This window comes from Delphinapterus leucas, chromosome 6 (genome assembly GCF_059928025.1).
Source record: "Delphinapterus leucas isolate spDelLeu-1000000601 "Yukka" chromosome 6, BTC_Dleu_Yukka2, whole genome shotgun sequence".
NCBI lineage: Eukaryota > Metazoa > Chordata > Mammalia > Artiodactyla > Monodontidae > Delphinapterus > Delphinapterus leucas.
The window spans coordinates 121088557-121106467 of NC_143134.1; the positions used below are offsets into that span (position 1 = coordinate 121088557).

Below are 17911 nucleotides of genomic sequence, written 5' to 3' on the forward strand. Positions count from 1 at the left end.
TGGCCCCTCCCGTTGCGGAGCACAGGCTCCGGACGCACAGGCTCAGCGACCATGGCTCACGGGGCCAGCCGCTCTGCGGCATGTGGGATCTTCCCGGACCGGGGCACGAACCCGTGTCCCCTGCGTTGGCAGGCGGACTCTCAAGCACTGCGCCACCAGGGAAGCCCTGCCTTCTGTTTCAATACAGATGATCTGTAACATTCACTCTTCAGATAACACCATATATATGAAAAAGTAAACTTATTCCCAGTGAGCACTTTTTTTTCATGTCACAAGCAATTCTTTATTGGAATGTTTGAGAGAATCCTATAGGTAAAACTAAATTCTTTATTTTATTGATTTTTTTTTTTACAAAGAAGTTTTTAAAATTTTATTTATTCATTTTCTTTAAAGATTTATTATTATTATTATTATTATTATTTTTCAGTATGCAGGCTTCTCACTGCTGTGGCCTCTCCCGTTGCGGAGCACAGGCTCCGGATGCACAGGCTCAGCTGCCATGGCTCACGGGCCCAGCCGCTCTGCGGCATGTGGGATCTTCCCGGACCGGGCCACGAACCTGTGTCCCCTGCATCGGCAGGCAGGCTCCCAACCACTGCGCCACCAGGGAAGCCCTATTATTATTATTTTTTAAAATTTATTTTGGCTGCATCAGGTCTTAGTTGCAGCACACGGGCTCTTCGTTGTGGTGGGCAGGCTTCTCTCTAGTTGTGGCGTGAGGATTTTTCTCTTCTCTAGTTGTGCTGCGCGGGCTCCAGGGCACGTGGGCTCTGCAGCTTGCAGAACGCGGGCTGTCGTCCAGGCGCACGAGCTCAGTAGTTGCGGCGCACGGGCTTAGCTTCCCCGCGGCGTGTGGGATCTTAGTTCCCTGACCAGGGATCGAACCCGCGTCCCCTGCATTGTAAAGCGGATTCTTTACTACCGGACCACCAGGGAATTCCTATTTTATTTATTTTTTATTTTTTTATTTCTTATGGAAGTATAGTTGATTTACAATGTTGTGTTAGTTTCTGGTGTACAGCAAAGTGATTCAGTTTATATATGTATATATATATACATGTGTATCTATACATACACACATTTTTTTTTTAATTTACTTATTTATTTTTGGCTGTGTTGGGTCTTTGTTGCTGCTTGCGGGCTTTTTCTAGGTGTGGCGAGCGGGGGCTACTCTTCGTTGCGGTGCGCGGGCTTCTCGTTGCGGTGGCTTCTCTTGCTGTGGAGCACGGGCTCTAGGCATGTGGGCTTCAGTAGTTGTGGCTCGCAAGCTCTACAGTGCAGGCTCAGTAGTTGTGGCGCGCGGGCTTAGTTGCTCCATGGCATGTGGGATCTTCCCGGACAAGGGGTCGAACCCATGTCCCCTGCATTGGCAGGCAGACTCTTTTTTTTTTTTGGGCAGGCAGATTCTTAACCACTGCGCCACCAGGGAAGCCCCATATTCTTTTTCATATTCTTTTCCATTTTGGTTTATTATAGGAAACTGAATATAGTCCCTCGTGCTATACAGTAGGACCTTGTTGTTTACCTATTTTATATATAGTAGTTTGTATCTGCTAATCCCGAACTCCTAATTTACCCCTCCCCCATTCCCTTTCCCCTTTGGTAACCGTAAGTTTGTTTTATATGTGTGTGAGTCTGTTTGTGTTTTGTAAATAAGTTCATTTGTTATCAGTTTTTTAAGATCCCACATATAGGTGATATCCTGTGTCTGTCTTTCTCTGTGTGGCTTACTTCACTCGGTGTGATCATCTCTGGGCCCATGCGTGTCGCTGCCAATGGCGCTATTTCATGCTCTGTTGTGGCTGAGTGCTGCTCCCCCATGAGCGAGCATGTTAACCTCAGGCTCAGTCTTTAGAAGAAGGCGCGCACCAGTGATTCTCAGCATGGAGGTTCTCGAGCCCCAGCTGTCCACCTACGTAACCCACGAACACCGGGCGCCTGCCGCTCTGTGCTGGACGCTGGGACGGGAAACACAGTCCCTGTCCTCGTGAGCTTGCAGTCTGGCGGGAAGACGCCTAGACCAGTTGTGAGGAGCATCATAAAGAAATGCAGGGCCCACTGGGAGTGCCTCGTGGGGAAGAACTGGGGCTTCTGTTTCCTGAAAAACCGCCACTGAAGCTGAGGCCTACGAAGGAGTTAGTTTAAGTCAGCGTGGTGTGTCCCAGGCCGAGGGAGCTCATGTACCAGGGCCCCAAGGCCAGAAAAAGTAAGAATGACACATTCAATTGAAAGAGGGCCCTGTTTGGCTGAAGGACAGGCAGCAAGAGGGAAAGTGGAGACAGAGGAAACAGGAAGGGGTCAGGCTCCAGAAGTGTCAAGAGACAGAGGATTTTTGACAAAGTTCTTTATCAAGTAGATTACTTGGACTCATCTTCGCTTTAGACCAGGCAAGTGACGACAGTTTTAGAGCAAACACAAGCATCTGACTTGATGGGCTTCATAAAGAGAAGGGCTACTTGGTCAGACTCAGATCTCCTTCTGAGGCAAGCATTCCAGGAGCAACCGCTCTCAGATCTGAAGGACCAGAGCCGGCGGAACCACTGTTTGCCACACACGTGAGAATCCGCAGGTCACCGGGCAGGCCGTCTTGTAGATGATCATGCATATATACACACACGAGAAACAAAGCTGCACTCGCTCACAAACTCTCAATTTAGAAAGAAAACAATCTCCATTACCTTTAAAACTAAATACAGAACAGGAGTTCCTTAAAAAGTAATTGTATTAAACGAGGCCTAGACAGGCGTTCACGTAGCTAAACGTCGTTGCTTCTACCTAGCCCTTGTTCACAGGATTATTACCAACTTGATGGTGCAATTTCATTACCGTATATATAGGGATTTCTCAAGTAACCAGTTGGGGATTAAGTTACATCTTCCAAGATGGCACAAACAGGGAAGGCATTTTAATCTTGGGAGCCAGCAGCAACTCTGGTGAAGTGAGTCCCCAGAGAAGCAGGGACGTTGAAGGTGTGAGTTTTCAATCTCAAAAGATCACAAGAGACGTGCACGACAAAGGTCACCACGGTGCTGGAGGAGGTGGCTACCCACGACTGCAAAGACTGAGGCCGAGTGAGCGGCCCTGAAAACTGCAGGGCAGATGACAGCTCTGGACACCAGCACATAGACTCTGTCCAAGCGCATCTACTTTCCTTGAAGAGAAGGTGAGCAGAGGCAAGCAGAGTGATTTTGTTGTGAAAAGACTTTCTCAGCTCTAATTACTCCCGATAGCTGTAATTTACAAGTTCTTGGTGGAGAGAAATCGCCAAGATTCACACGTTTTCAGACAACAGCTGCCACTATTAGTGAGCAAATCGCCAAGTCTTCCGCGCGGTGGCAGCCCGCTATCTGCGGCAGTAAGGTGGCAAACCAGGAGTGCAAAGAGACCAGCCACACCAAGAGGCCCCCAGAATTCCTGTTCCCTGTCGGGGGGGCCCGGTGACCCCAAGGCAAATCGTCAGGAGACGAAAACCTGCCACCACCATCACAACAATTGTCAACCTTCCCACGGAGCGCAGAATGATACATACCGTGCAAAGAAGAACCCCCGTTTTGGAATGTGAGAATTCTTGAAACACTGCTGTTCTTTCCTGCAAAAACAAGGAAAAATAGGGCCTTTATAACTCTGAGATCGAGTCCAGCAAGGTAGGCTTAGATTCTCATAACTCTCCCAATTTTCTACTGCTATAACTATTTTTAGGCACAGAGAGAGAGGTTTTGCCAAGAAAGAGGAAGAAGTGGATTCTTCACATCTTGCAACAAGACCCTATACCTACACGACCAGGCTTCTTGGACTGTGGCAGAGCAACAAGCTTTGAGGGCAGCACGTTTCATTAAGACAATGCGGGGGTGGGAGGGGGGAGGCGGCCACGCCCTCCAGAAACGGCCAACACCCAGAGCAAGGAGGGCCAAAGGCCAAAGTTCCTGCACTCAGGGTTCCCAACTCAGAATTTACTCTAACACCTCTTCTACAGGTGGTCTAGAGGCTGAACAACAACCAACCTTTCCTATGGGGCAATTTTCTTAAAAACTGATTTCTAAAAAGACTTTCAAATTGTGAAAACCATATATTTTAACTGTAGAAAAATTATACTTCAAGTCAAAGGAAGGAAATTAAATCATCCTATCACTCAAAACAAAGCACCACCACTGGCAACACCTCGAAGCTTCCTGAGCCCCCTTCTAGGCGAAACATAACCAAATATGTGGCTTAAAAACTGGCATCATGGTTCTTACACTCCTAACATGCTCTTATTATATATCAACTGAATGTGGACATCTTTTCATGCCAATAAACAGCCCCAAACCGCCTCATCTCCCGTGACTACACCGTATTCAGCTGAATGGGAGCCCCGCCTCCACGTGACCAGCGCCCCACTCCTGACACAGCTGAGGTTGTCTGCACTGCTCACCACCACAGACAACGCTGCGATAAACAGGTCTGTAGGTAAGTCACCATGCTCATGCTTAACTATCCCCTTGGGGTAAGCCCCTAAAGGCAGACTTGCTGGACCAAAAGGCCTTGGGCATGAACTTGCAGGGGGTGTGTTTAAGTCACAGTGTTGCCAGCAGTTAAGACTTGGCCATGTCCATCTGTCAGCAACAGTAACAAAAAGAAAATATACCCAAATCACTGAAGATTTGGAAAAAAGAAGGAAGTGAAGTCTCTCTTTCCGCTCTGACACCAAGGTATACCTCATTCTGGCCTTTCGCGGGTACACGTTCCATCACGTGGCTGGACCCCAGGCTGCACCTCACTGAGCACAGTGGACATGACAACCGGCACGTAGGGTGTGTACCAGGTACCAGATGCTGGCCTGCACTTTACACGTCTGAACGTATCCGATCCTCAAAGCAACCCAGTGAGCAGGTACTGTCACCACCCTCACTTCCAGAGGAAGAAACCGAGGCACAGAGAGGTTAAGTAACTTGCCCAAGGCATGTGCATACACTGTTAATACAGGACTGAACTGAGATCTGAACCCAGGGAATTTATGGCTGCACTGTAGAGTCAAAATCAGAAAAAAATCAGGAAAGTTCATAAAAGCCCGTGAAACTAACCTTAAAAGTCCAGACATACTGTACTGAGATCTGGGGTAAGAAACACAACTACCAAAGTCCTGAGCGTCCATCACAGCTATCATGCAGCAACTTCTTCAAACAGTAGCTCCTCTCTGATGCTCTTATACCTGGTTAGGGTCACGTTGGTCACTTCGGGAGACCACACTAAGGTCAGGTGGAGCAGGGGGCAGGGTAACAAGCCAGGAGGACGTGATGGGGACGGTTTTAGCTTAGTCCCCTGGGACAAGACACTGCACCAATATTTAGAAAACGAAATACAGAGATCCTCCCTGCCACCTTCTACCCATCTCACAGGGAGGGTGTGAAGGCTAAACACTTAATAAACAAGACAAGTAAACTACTGACAATTATTAAACGATGAAAAAAACGACACTTTTCCTGAAAGAGAAATAACAGCAGTAACGGCACCTGACGTTTACCCAGCGCTCACTCTGCACCAGGCCTCGTAGTAAGTACCTGATCTGCATTAACTCAGTGAATCATCACAACGACGCCAAGAAGTACGTACTACTGTTCCCTCCACCCAGAGGCACGGACACTGAGGCACAGAGAGGTTCAATGCTCTCCTGAGGTCACACAGCCAGTGAATGGCAGAGTCAGCACCAGAGCGCAAGCAGTCTGCCCCCCCAGAGCACACGGCTGTAAACACCCTACCCAGATACCACCCTGTTACAATGAGAGATGCACGGTCTGAAATAACCTAACTGCAGAATCTTCTGTTGACACAGTCAAACCCCTAGATCCTTCTGAGTCCACATCCAGTTCCTTCATCATCCTCACACCTACCCTGCATGATGGCTCTGCAGAAAACAGACCTGGAATATTGATAAAATCAGTTTAAAAGAAAAACAAACCCATAAATGGCATTACATTATGAAATCAACAAACTTGATTGAATTGGGGATCCTGAAGGTAAAAATTAAGAGCTTACAGGACTAAAGCTGGAATATTCAGGAAATTCTGTATAGTCTTGTGTTAAATAAGAAGCTGTGGGCTTCCCTGGTGGCGCAGTGGTTAAGAATCCACCTCCCAATGCAGGGGACACAGGTTCGAGACCTGGTCCAGGAAGATCCCACATGCTGCAGAGCAACTAAGCCCACGTGCCACAACTACTGAGCCTGCGCTCTAGAGCCCGCGAGCCACAACTACTGAAGCCTGCACGCCTTAGAGCCCGTGCTCCGCAACAAGAGATGCCACCGCAATGAGAAGCCCGCACACCGCAAGGAAGAGTAGCCCCTGCTCGCCGCAACTAGAGAAAGCCCGCGCGCAGCAACGAAGACCCATCGCAGCCAAAAATAAATAGATAAAATAAATTTATATTAAAAAAAAGCAGCTGTGTCCTTGAGTAACCTTGAGCAACTTCACTTTTCTAAACCTCCGTTTCCTTAATTATTAAAACAAAAAAAAGCAAAAACGAAGAGGGGCTGGACTTGATGACCTTTAATGCCTCCTTTAGCTCTAAAAATGTCCTGATTTTTAAAAGGTGGTTCTAGTCAAACCTTATTCCAATTTCTGGTTTTCTTTCAAGCTTTCTAATTTTCTAAGCTGCCTGGTAACCTCTGCTCTAGGACAAGATGGCTCCCGTTTCCAAGCCCTGCTTGTCCTTCCTGCCACAATTCCAGAGAGTTCATCTCATTCTACACCCCGCTCGACTCCCTAAATGGATGGCCTGCCTACCAGCAGCGGAATGAGGGTGAACGTAGCTAAGTACCTAAGGTGAGGAAAATGTTCCACTATTCTTCCTGATCAAAAATATTCGCCAGTGCTGAGCCCCTGCAGCCCCTCTGGAACCCAGCGTCCTCTCCCAACCCAAGCGTTCCGAGTGAAAGCGCTGCATCTTGTTGACAATGACAGCAGTCACGCTCAGCAGTACCATATGGGAGCCACAATTTAGCTCCATTAATGCTCTTAATTTGAAGACATCAAGCCCTAATTACACACTGGGTACTAAAAAGGCAAAACCCTCCCCTGGTGCCAGCTACTTAGTGGTACTCTGTTGCCTTAACAGCTGGTTGGGGTACAGTCAGGCCAAGTTGGGCCCACGAGCTCTCTCGGGTGGAAGAGACCAGCTCCCGGAGCAAAGCAAACAGGAACAATAGGCTCCCCTTCGCCCCATCGACACAGCTGCGTCACCCGCTTTGGCCTCTGGTGGGTCTCCCACTTTAGCCACGTTTTTCCCTGGCCCAGCGGGGTCCCTAGGGAAGCCAGGGCCAACCCAGGAGGACAGGCTCACCTCCTGCTCCAGGTCGCCGTGCAGCCGCAGGAATTTTAACCGCGTGGAGGCACATGGCAACGCACCTGGGGCCAGGGCCCCTGAGCCGCTCAGCAGGGTCTGGAGGAAGAGGTTGTAGTGGAAGTCCACCAGCTCGCAACTCGAGAAAAAGATGATCAACTTCTGGTCTCTCTCAAACTACATCGATACAAGGGGGGAAAAACCACCACGTGTTTTTAAGATCAGGTGACACTTGAAATGAATCTCTTTCTAAAACACATGGGCAGGCTAGCCCCGATCTGGAAACAGAGGCGACAGATGGCTTTGAATTATTTTTAAAAATAACACAGATCCTCCACACTACAAAGAAATGTAGGACAGGAAAATGACATGGCTGCAACCTCGAACAGGCCTCTTGTATCTGAGAAAAACAATTATGCTCCAGAGCAAAGCTGCCCTTAGCTGTGTCCCTCTCCCTCACTCGGTCCCGCCATGCACGGCACTCCCCGGCGGGGACTCTGCACACGCAGTCTTGAAGCTGCACCCTCAAGCCCTTCCACCTACTATCTCCCCATATACCAGAGAAAGTTATCATGTGAATCTAGTAAATATACAAACACGATGATTCTTTCAAAAACACGAGCACAGGCTACTGTATTGCCTCACATCCATCGTGTGTGTACCACCTGCGACACTGCCGGTATCAGTCCCAGGAAAGGTATTTGAGGCAGATCTTAAGTTGAACATAATGGCCATCAGTGACCTCGGACTCTTCACCGCAATCCTAGAACCACTGACTGAGAAGATCTCTGCTAAGGTCTGCGCTTGCACCACAGCTCAGTTTGGAAACTTCTGTGTGTGTCTCAGCTCACTGCCTCAATGCCCAACATGAACAAAACTGTGGTCTTTCCCCGGATCAGGCTGGACCCAGTCCCCAGACCTACCTTGCATTTCTGCAGGATGAAGCCCGCTAGGGAGACAAGCCTCAGTTTGCTGGGAACCACTGTCACGTACTGCTCGAGACTCGCTGGTATGGCAAAGCTGTCCAGCTCATCGCTAGCTTGTGGAGAAGCTTCAGGAATGGCTTTGCTCTTTGGGTTCGACTGGTCATGGCTTTCATCCAGGACAGAAATACTGACTGGGTCATGTAAACTGATATCAGCTAGCCACGTTACACCTTGGAGAAAACGTGAAAAGGACAAAACAACTGACAGGCACACGCTGTAGAACTGGTCACACCCGCACAGCCCCCACACCACACATCCAGGCCTATTGAGAAGCTCCTGATGGGTGTGTCCCCAAATGCCAGCACTGATTGGCCCCACTGTCAGTCCAGTGGGGACCCACCTATTTCTTCCCACGGCCCAAAAACCCATCCACACCACCGGAGTTTCTAAACTCTGACCCGTGGAAGACCACTGAAACAGATGTCTGCCCACCATCCCCCAGAAAGGGTTCTGTGGTCAAGTAAGTTATGAAAACCCGGATAAAAAGCTTTCCCGGAATTCTTTCCCAGGGTTTCCCGGGTTTACAGGCCTTCTCAGGACCTTTATTGTATAAATGTGCACATGAATCTCCAAGAGGGGGAGGTAACGAGTGGCATTTCCCCAACTTTTTGAGCGCAGAATCCCCTTTCCATGGATTATCTCTTTCTTTTTTTAATATTTATTTATTTTATTTATTTTATTTTTGGCCGCGTCAGGTCTTAGCTGCAGCACGCGGGCTCTCTAGTTGTGGTGCGCAGGCTCCGTAGCCGTGGCGCTTGGGCTCCAGAGCATGTGGGCTCTGTAGTTTGCGGGCACGCACAGGCTCTCTAGTTGAGGCACCTGGGCTCAGTAGTTGAGGCACGCGGGCTTAGCTTCCCCGCAGCATGTGGGATCTTGGTTCCCCGACCAGGGATCAAACCCGCGTCCCCTGCATTGCAAGGAGGATTCTTAACCACTGGACCACCAGGGAAGTCCCATGGATTCTCTCTTAAAGTCACTGTTAGTTAGGATACACTCTGAGAACTGCTGGTGAGTCACGTGCATGGCATCTGGTACGTGTGCACCAGAGCAGGCTAGTGAACCGAGTAAAGTGAGAGCTGAATTGTCGCTCAGGCAGGGATTCACGCGCAGGGGGTCCTGGTGGAGACTGATACAACTTCTCCAAGCCTAGGTGTTCCCGTCAACAAAAGAGCTAAGAAATTCCATCTTAACGATGATGGAAAGACACAAATGAGCTTACAGAATATATTTTTAGGATTTCTCTTTAGGAGAAAGGCAGGGTGATTATACCAAAAAATGAGCGGGGATAGGTTACCACCTTCAGGACAAGAGCCCTGCTCTCAGCGGCTGGCAAGCGCGATCACAACCTCACGAGACCACCAGGTGCGTGGCAGGCAGCGTCCTCCCCTCCCTCCACACCCTGACGGGAGCACAGCAGCCTCCCCTTCCTGTGAGGGCTCTGGGCCTGGGACCTGCCCCTTCTCCCTTTCCCCACGTGCTGGGGACCAGGGAGTCAGGATGATGGGAGAGGGAGGCCGGGAGCACAGGACACATGGTTTGAAGAGCAGTCCTCTCGGACACCTTCCTCCTCGCCCGATCCCCACCGAGGCTAAGAATCGCTGCTGGGAGACAACGCAGCTTGCATCTAGGCCCTTCCACTCCATTGAGAAGAAACAGCACTTCTTCTCAACTCACCTTCCGTGAGTGTTGCCGACAGCAAGACGTTCTGTCGTTCCTGGCACTCGGCATTTATAGCGTTGAGTATCACTGTGATGTCCTTTTCAAAACCCAAATCCAGGATTCTGTGGTTTCAAGGGAGGAGTTTTAATCTACGTGAATAAAGGGAACACTAAGGGGCTCCAGAAGTTTCGGCAAAGACCACAGAAACAGCCCTTTCCTGCTTCCTGGAAGGGCTCACCTGTCTGCTTCATCCAAAATCAGCCACTGGATCTGACGAAAATGAATGTTCTTTGTGGATTTAATATGATCCACGAGGCGCCCGGGAGTTGCGATGAGGATATTTATTCCCTTCCGGAGTCTGTTTAAAATTATATATCATAAAAGAAAGTAAATCAGATGGAGCCATAGCAATAGAAAACACGGGGGAAAGGCTGGGGAGGAGACAGAGTCAAGGCCAGCGCCAACACGCCACAGCTTGAAATCATGACAAACGTAATGACAAGTGGATACAAAGATATATTTAAGTTCTAATTTTTCCCTGAAGTTTCTCTGTCTTACAAAACGTAACTGTTAAGATCTGAAATCCTATTAAAATTGTCTCAGAGGAATCTTTACTATATAACCCAATGCCCTTTATCTGATCCATAGATGCTTCCTAGAATATTCCAGATAGATGGTCACCTAATCTGTTCTTGAAGGCATCTGTGCCGGGGAACCTCCCACCTGAATGCATTATCCCATGCTAACGTGCTTTAATGGTTAGAATGCTTTTTTCTTATACTGGATCCTTGTTGTAACTTCCATGCCATAGGCCTAGCCTTGCCCCACGGACCAGGTGGAATAAATCTAACTTCTTACTCCACAACCATCCTTCATCCCATTAGTCCATAGTAATAAAAGCCTACAACTTTTAGCTGAGTACATTTTCCAGCTGCCCTTGTAATTAAGTGGGCACGTGCCTATGTTATGGCAATAAGATAAATGGATAAAGGGAGCATGCAAATCCCACCAGTACCTTTAAAAAGAGGAGGTGTGATTATCTTTGTTCCTACCGGCAGGAAATCAGATATAATGGCTGGAGCTCCAACAACTATCTAACACTATGAGGAAAGCCTGAAAATGGAAGCTTCACTCAGCGGCACAAAAAGCCAGAATGAGCCGGGGTCCCCACGTTGGCGCGTGCACCATGCCAGCCCCGACGACTACCGTCACGCTTCTTAAATGTGAAAGAAAAAGAAAAAACTTCCATATTGTTTGCGCCACTGCTGTTGTTAGTTACAGCAGAATCTTACCCTAACCAGTACCCGAAGGTTTCAAGTCGAATATTTGCTCCTCAGTTACAGACTACACACATAGTTGAGCATAACCACTAAGCATTAAGCTATAATAAAATAAAAACGTTTTTAAAAGAATGCACAAAATTTGGAATTTACTTCTTGCAACAATTTTCTACTGACACCCATTAGCAATTCTAACACAGAATTAGGAATCAATGCATTTGGGTGAAGGAAGCAAGATGCAAAGCATTATGTAGGTTTATAATCTTGTTTCTGTAAAATCAAACAACAAAAATCCCAAACTCCCAATATCCACAAAAGGGAGTCAAGGGGGATGTATCCTTAACAAGGGGGGACCGTGGGTCTCGGGGGCCGGGGCGGGGTTGAGATTTGGGAAGGTAACGAGCTGTTACTGCCCACATCAAAAGGGAGCCCCTGGTAGTTTCACCAAATATTTTTACAAATAGCACCGTTTAGAGGGACCGCTCCCTGGGCACTCAATCTGTCCCCACACACTGGGACTAGGAACCCTCATCTGAGACAGGGCTCTCCCCAGGCTGAGAAGGGCCAGAGTCTTACTGAAGAGGAAGACAGAACAGACTTGAAAAGGAATTAACAATAAACAAACCTCGCCCTACCTGGCTTTTTCTGATTTTCTCTTCTCTCCTCCCATTAACACTCCGGGCACAATCCAGGTAAATGGCTACAGAAAGACATCAGACCAAAATCAATGCAAGGCCCCATTTACTGCAGAGGCTGATTCCAAATTCCCTTTCCTGAAGTAAGTCGTGAGGGAGGACTCGGCTTTTCATTGCAGGAGGTATTAGTGTGCAGACGCAATTCCTAGGCCTTGCCACCAGGCCCATGGATATTAGCGGTAACTTAAATCATACCTATGCGACTAGCTTCCGACACTGTAAGAGAGAAATGTGGGCTTTTTAAGTGATTCAGGTAGCTTCTCTGCCTTTCCCTGTACAGCGTGAATTGAAAACACAATTCAGTAAGTCTATTGCCTTTTTTTTTTTCCTTTTTGGTTAAGATCAAACCCAAGTACAACGCTTCCTTACTCCCACTCGTGATAAAAGAAAGGAGAGATCAATTCTCAATCTAATTCGGTGGGCTGGCAGCCTTTGGCTTGGAAGCTTTCTCTCTCTTCTTTCTTAAACAAACCCTATTTGCAGCTTGTTAAGTTGCTTTCACGGGATCACCTTAAGGTTGTACCTGTGAGTCTCTGTAGGTGGCTTGCTAGTGACGATGATGAACAGATTACAGGACCCGAAGTACCAGTGAACACTAATAGTCTCACTAAACTAGAAACTGGTGATTCGTAAGGTTCAGATCAATAAAAACCTGCAAACTGTATCTGGGGTGAGCAGAGACATCCAGGGAATACAAGGAAAACCGCAGTAATTCCTAGCTCTTTGAAAATAAAGAAAAGACGGGTATCTTTCTCTTTCCTCAAAAAGTCAGGAAAAAAAAGACAAAACTGAACTCATGGCTTGCCTTACCTTAAGCAGTTTCTGGACAGTATCAAAGCTTTGTAGGGCCAGCTGTAAATGTTAAAAAGTTAGAGTTAATGAGCGAGGTCCCTTCTCACCTTTTAACTTATTTTTAAAAACTTAGACAGTGTAAAGTGATAAGGATCCAACCCTGGACCTCAAGTTAGGATTTTTAAAAAAAAAGCCCTATACACAGAATCTACTTGGGAAATACACCTTGTTCTTAGACTGATTCTGAAAACCGTCAGTCTGGAGAACGTGGCTAGAGACATCACATCTATTTCTCGGACATACACAAACACAGTGCTCTGTGCTCCCTCTGCTGGCTCAAATTCCCAGAGTACCACACAGAAAAGTACAGTCTATGGTACACAAAGATGGAAGAAAATGAAACAGAGTCAACCTGTTTGGAAAGAGAGAGAATGTAATATGTGTGAAGGGGTAAACCAAACAGTGACGCAACAGGCTAGCCTTGGGAACGTTACTTTACAGGTGACGTGACTATATCCTAAGGCTGTGCTGGGGCAGAGCAGTAGCTAAAGACAGAGATGGTCATTTCCCAAGTTTATTAAAGGGGGAAAATAATAAAAAACCAACAAGCCCAGTGGAAACCAGAGAAAGAGAAAATTAATGTATTGAATGGTTTATAACCATTAACAACCATCAATCAACAAAGCCTCTACATAATCCCTTTATCCAAGGATATATATATACAGTTTCCACACGTTTTGTATTCAGGAAGCATCCCAGGGAAGTAGCAAGTTTGCTGCTGTAAAATTTTAAATAGCTCTGTGCCTGCTCCTTCAATGGATGGAGCTGAGACAGGATGCTGCAGGCTGTACAGAAACCTCCATTGTCATGATCGATTCTCTGCAAGGAAGTGATTAGCATTTGATATAGGAAACAGATACCCTAATCTGAAATTGCCTCTGAAGGCAAATAAAATAAATCGGATAGAAGAGATTTCCACCAAGAAAGAAGAAAAACATCAAGAAGCTTAACTTTCAGAAACAGGTAAAATTTTTGGTATAGTAGCTTCTTAAAAAACTAAAAGTTCATTTGTAGGGTCAACTGCTTTTATTTTTTAATTAAGTTGTAAAAGAAAACAACAGTGTACAAAAATGTGATTATTTTAATTCCTTTTATAAGGACAGAAATTTATAGTGTCATTAGTTTTTAGATAACAGAGAAACACTTTTCCAAAACCAAAAAAACTTCTGGTTTTCAAAGAGTACTTGAATTTTTCTTCTTGTCAGGAACCAGAAGGATGGTTCCTGGGCAAAGGAAAGGGTGTCGTGATTTGTGCAGCAGAGAGAAAAATGGTAAAACCACTTTTAAATTCAACGATATCACTGAAAGTACTTGCTTAGCACTCCGAAAGTGGGACTGCTTACCTCTCTTGTTGGCACTAGTATCAGAGCATAGGGGCCGTCACCACGCTGTTGACACAGAAGGAAAGAAATGCCATGAGTTGAATGAACGCAGGTCACAGAGGTCCAGAAGGGGAGATTAAGAGAGGCCACTTGTAAACATCAGGAGCAGTTCATTAAAGAGATAAGCCTGCCCACTACCCTCATGATTACACGACATTAATCTAGAAGTTCTGGCCCACGCAATCAGAAAAGACAAAGAAATATATATGAATCTGTAAAGTAGGAAGTAAAGTTGCCGTTATTAGCAGGTGATATTTTATCCTAAAAAAAAAAAAAAAAAAAACCAAAGAAAACAAAAACAACTTAAGAAATCGGGACTTGAGGACTTCCCTGGTGGTGCAGTGGTTAAGAATCCGCCTGCCAATGCAGGGGACACGGGTCTGATCTCTGGTCCAGGAAGATCCCACATGCCGCGGAGCAACTAAGCCCATGTGCCACAACTACTGAGCCTGCGCTCTAGAGCCCATGAGCCACAACTACTGAGCCCACGTGCCACAACTACTGAGCCCGCGTGCCTAGAGCCCATGCTCCGCAACAAGAGAAGCCACCGCAGTGAGAAGCCCGCGCACCGCGACGAAGAGTAGCCCCCCGCTCGCCAAAACTAGAGAAAGCCTGTGCGTAGCAACAAAGACCCAATGCAGACACAAATAAATTAATTAAATAAATTAAAAAAAAAGAAAATCACTTGAAAATCTACTACAAAAAAGACAAGGCAACTAGCTGAATACAAAATTAATACAGAAAAATCAACAGCCTTCCAACACAGAAAGTTAGATGGAATCACACTTAGAATAGCAAAAAAGGTTAAGAAAAATAAGCTTCACAAAAAATGTACAAAATCTATACAACAAAAAATTTTAAATACCTCTAAGGCACATAAAATAAAATCTGAATAAATGGAACAATGTATCCTATTCTTGGATAAGAAGACTTAATATTATAAATAAGCTAATTCCCCCAAATCAATCCATAAATGTTATGTAATTCTAATGAAAATGCCATGAACATGCATATTTATGCATATATAAAGTATCTAAAACATGACACAAGTATACATACATACGCACATAAAAAATAATATATATAACCAGACAAGCTGATTTCAAAGTTCATATGGAAAAATAAATGTGCAAGAATAATCAAGACATTACTGAACAACATCAGATGATAAGACAATTTAAATCTACAGTAGTTTTAAAAAATTGATGCTAGCACATAGAGATTACAATAACAAATACAGCCTAGAATAGAATCAAACACATATAGAAAGTCAGGAAATATGATGAGGCAATTTATATCAGCAGTGAAAAGATGGATAATTCAAATGTCCTTTTAGAAAAAAAATTAAGTTAGAAAAATAAAGTTGGAATTAAGTTGGCCTTTTTACGGATGACATAAAACTCAGAAACTATAAAACTCTGATAAATTTTATTACATAAAAATGTTTAAATTTCAGAATGGAAAAGTAATACCTAAAGAAAATTAGTCAAATGACAACGTGGGGAAAAAAATATGCCACACATAAGAGAAAGGGCCAATTTCTTAGTTTATAAAGAAAGTTTGTAATTCAATTAAAAATAAAAATAAAGAAGACCAACAACTCAAATAGAAAAATGGAGAGGGATATAACAGCTAATTTATGGAAATAAGAATTCAAAATATGGCTTTTAAATGTACGAAAAGATGTTCAACTTTACTCCTAAGAGAAATTCAAATCAAAACTACGATACAATATATTTCCCCTGCCAAATGAGCAAAAATAAAACAGCCGATAGGGTTGATAAAGGCACAGGCACACAGGAACTCTTATACACTGTCGGTGGGAATCCAAATTGGTGTAACTCCTTTAAAGATCAATTTTGGTATTATCTACCAAATAAAAATGCAAACTCCACTTATAGGAATTTCTCAAAAAGAGAGACTCACACGTGTGTGTAAAGAAGTTGTTTAATTGCTTTGTTTGTAGCAAAATGTTGAACACAATGTAAATTCCACCAACGAGGGAATGACAATAATTTATGGAACAAACTTACAGTGGAAGACTAGGCAGCCATTAAAAAAACAAGGCGGGTCAACACGGTATTGATAAGAAACCATCCCCAAAACATATTAAGTGAACAAAAGCAAGGCACAGACAATCATGCACAGCAAGCAACCATTTGTGTATCAAACAAACAAAAACTTCAACGAAAGGGGGAGGGGAACTATGTATAGTCAGATTTGCTTTATATGCAAAGAATATCCTTGGAAGGATTAAACAAGAGACTGGTGATAAGGACCATCCCATCCTGAGAAGAACTGTGCCACTCAGGGCAAGGGGCAGTAGAACGACTTACTTGTCACTGTATATTTTTTGGCGCTCTTCAAATTTTTTTAACATGTACATTATACCTACAAGTAACAGTAACAATAATAGAAGAAAACAAAGTAATCTGACAAGGGCCCGGAAGTCAGCGGTGCCTTGCATCCCCCAAGTGCTCACAGACACTTAGGGAACGAATCGAATACGTTAGTGTAAAAGCTAAGCACAGATTTAGCAGCAAACTAAATTACAAGTATGGTTTTCATATTTTGCATAGGAAACGTTTACCTACAAGGAGAAAAGGATTTGGAATTCAAACTACAGCCGTCTGTACTCAACATTGACTTTGCGAGACTGCGCTGAAGCCGGGCGAGGAACAGTAAACATGTTAGTACAACGGCATCAACACAGCAGTGTTAGAGATTCTGACATTTCAAAAGGTGTTACTACACAGAGAAGAAAGACCAATCAATTCCTCGCAGGGCAGAAGTGAGTGAGGAAGGATGGATGGGATGTTAAAAAAAAATCAGAGCCCAAAGAGCTGAAAGTGTGAAAACACAGAAAAGCAGTCCGTTTTCATTCCGTCATCTGAAGTAACTGAAGACTCTGCTGGTGCCTTGAATTTGCTGCTCCCTCCAGATAGGTTTTTTTTACAGGTCAAATCTGTTTACAGTGAACTCCAAGGGCCTGTACTGAGCATCACTTGAAATAAGTGAATTAAACTTGGGCTTGTTAAATCGTCTCTACAGACTATTCCAATCTTTAATAGAACAAGCTGTTATTGATATTAAAAAATACTTGAGTAAATAAGAACAACGACATGGTTGGTTAATGCTCTGAATCTAAGCAATTCAGAACACTGCCCTTCAAACCAGCCACACGTCCCTGTTGCCGACAATGATGGTGGAGACTTAGGGAGCAGGTATTATCACCACCAGGCGCTTGGAAGCAGGTCTCAACTCTCCCCGTGCGCTGACTCCCTGAATCCTCCTGGCAACCCCAGGACACAGGCACCGCCGTGATCCCCCACGAGGCACACCAGGATCAGGTGATGTGCTAACGTCACACTCAGACCCAGGATCTGAGCAGAGCCTCCGCCATGCTGTCCACCTGAGGAATGCAGTCGCATGTCTCCTGTCCTCCGTTCACGGATCCAGCAAATGAGACAGCTGGGCCAGAACTGTAGGACCCACGCCAGATCAAGTACACGCCCAAACTCTGCAACTTTCCAGGAAGAAAAAACCCTCTACTAGAAGCTCTCCTGGACTATCTAAACGGATGAGACTTTACCACACTGGTCTAATAATTCACATTTCTTCTCCAACCTACACCGGGTACGATGCTGAGGCCCTCGTATGAACCACCGCACTGCAAAGTGCCCAATGGAAGAAAACATCAGCCACCTGCAGGAAACAGAATGCCCACTCACCCGCCTCAGAGA

At 45.4% G+C, this 17911-nt stretch overlaps 1 protein-coding gene across 1 annotated transcript in view; it reads right to left on the bottom strand.

The window, feature by feature from the left end:
- DDX31 (DEAD-box helicase 31) overlaps positions 1-17911 on the bottom strand; it is a 73669-nt gene that overhangs the window by 44079 nt on the left and 11679 nt on the right. Inside the window, exons 7-14 of the mRNA XM_022578341.3 lie at positions 14130-14174; positions 12745-12786; positions 11875-11939; positions 10198-10317; positions 9975-10081; positions 8238-8470; positions 7315-7491; positions 3530-3589 (exon numbers count right to left, since the gene is read on the bottom strand). Of these exons, the coding sequence (XP_022434049.2) occupies positions 3530-3589; positions 7315-7491; positions 8238-8470; positions 9975-10081; positions 10198-10317; positions 11875-11939; positions 12745-12786; positions 14130-14174 (849 nt within the window). The remainder of the gene's footprint in view (positions 1-3529; positions 3590-7314; positions 7492-8237; positions 8471-9974; positions 10082-10197; positions 10318-11874; positions 11940-12744; positions 12787-14129; positions 14175-17911) is intronic.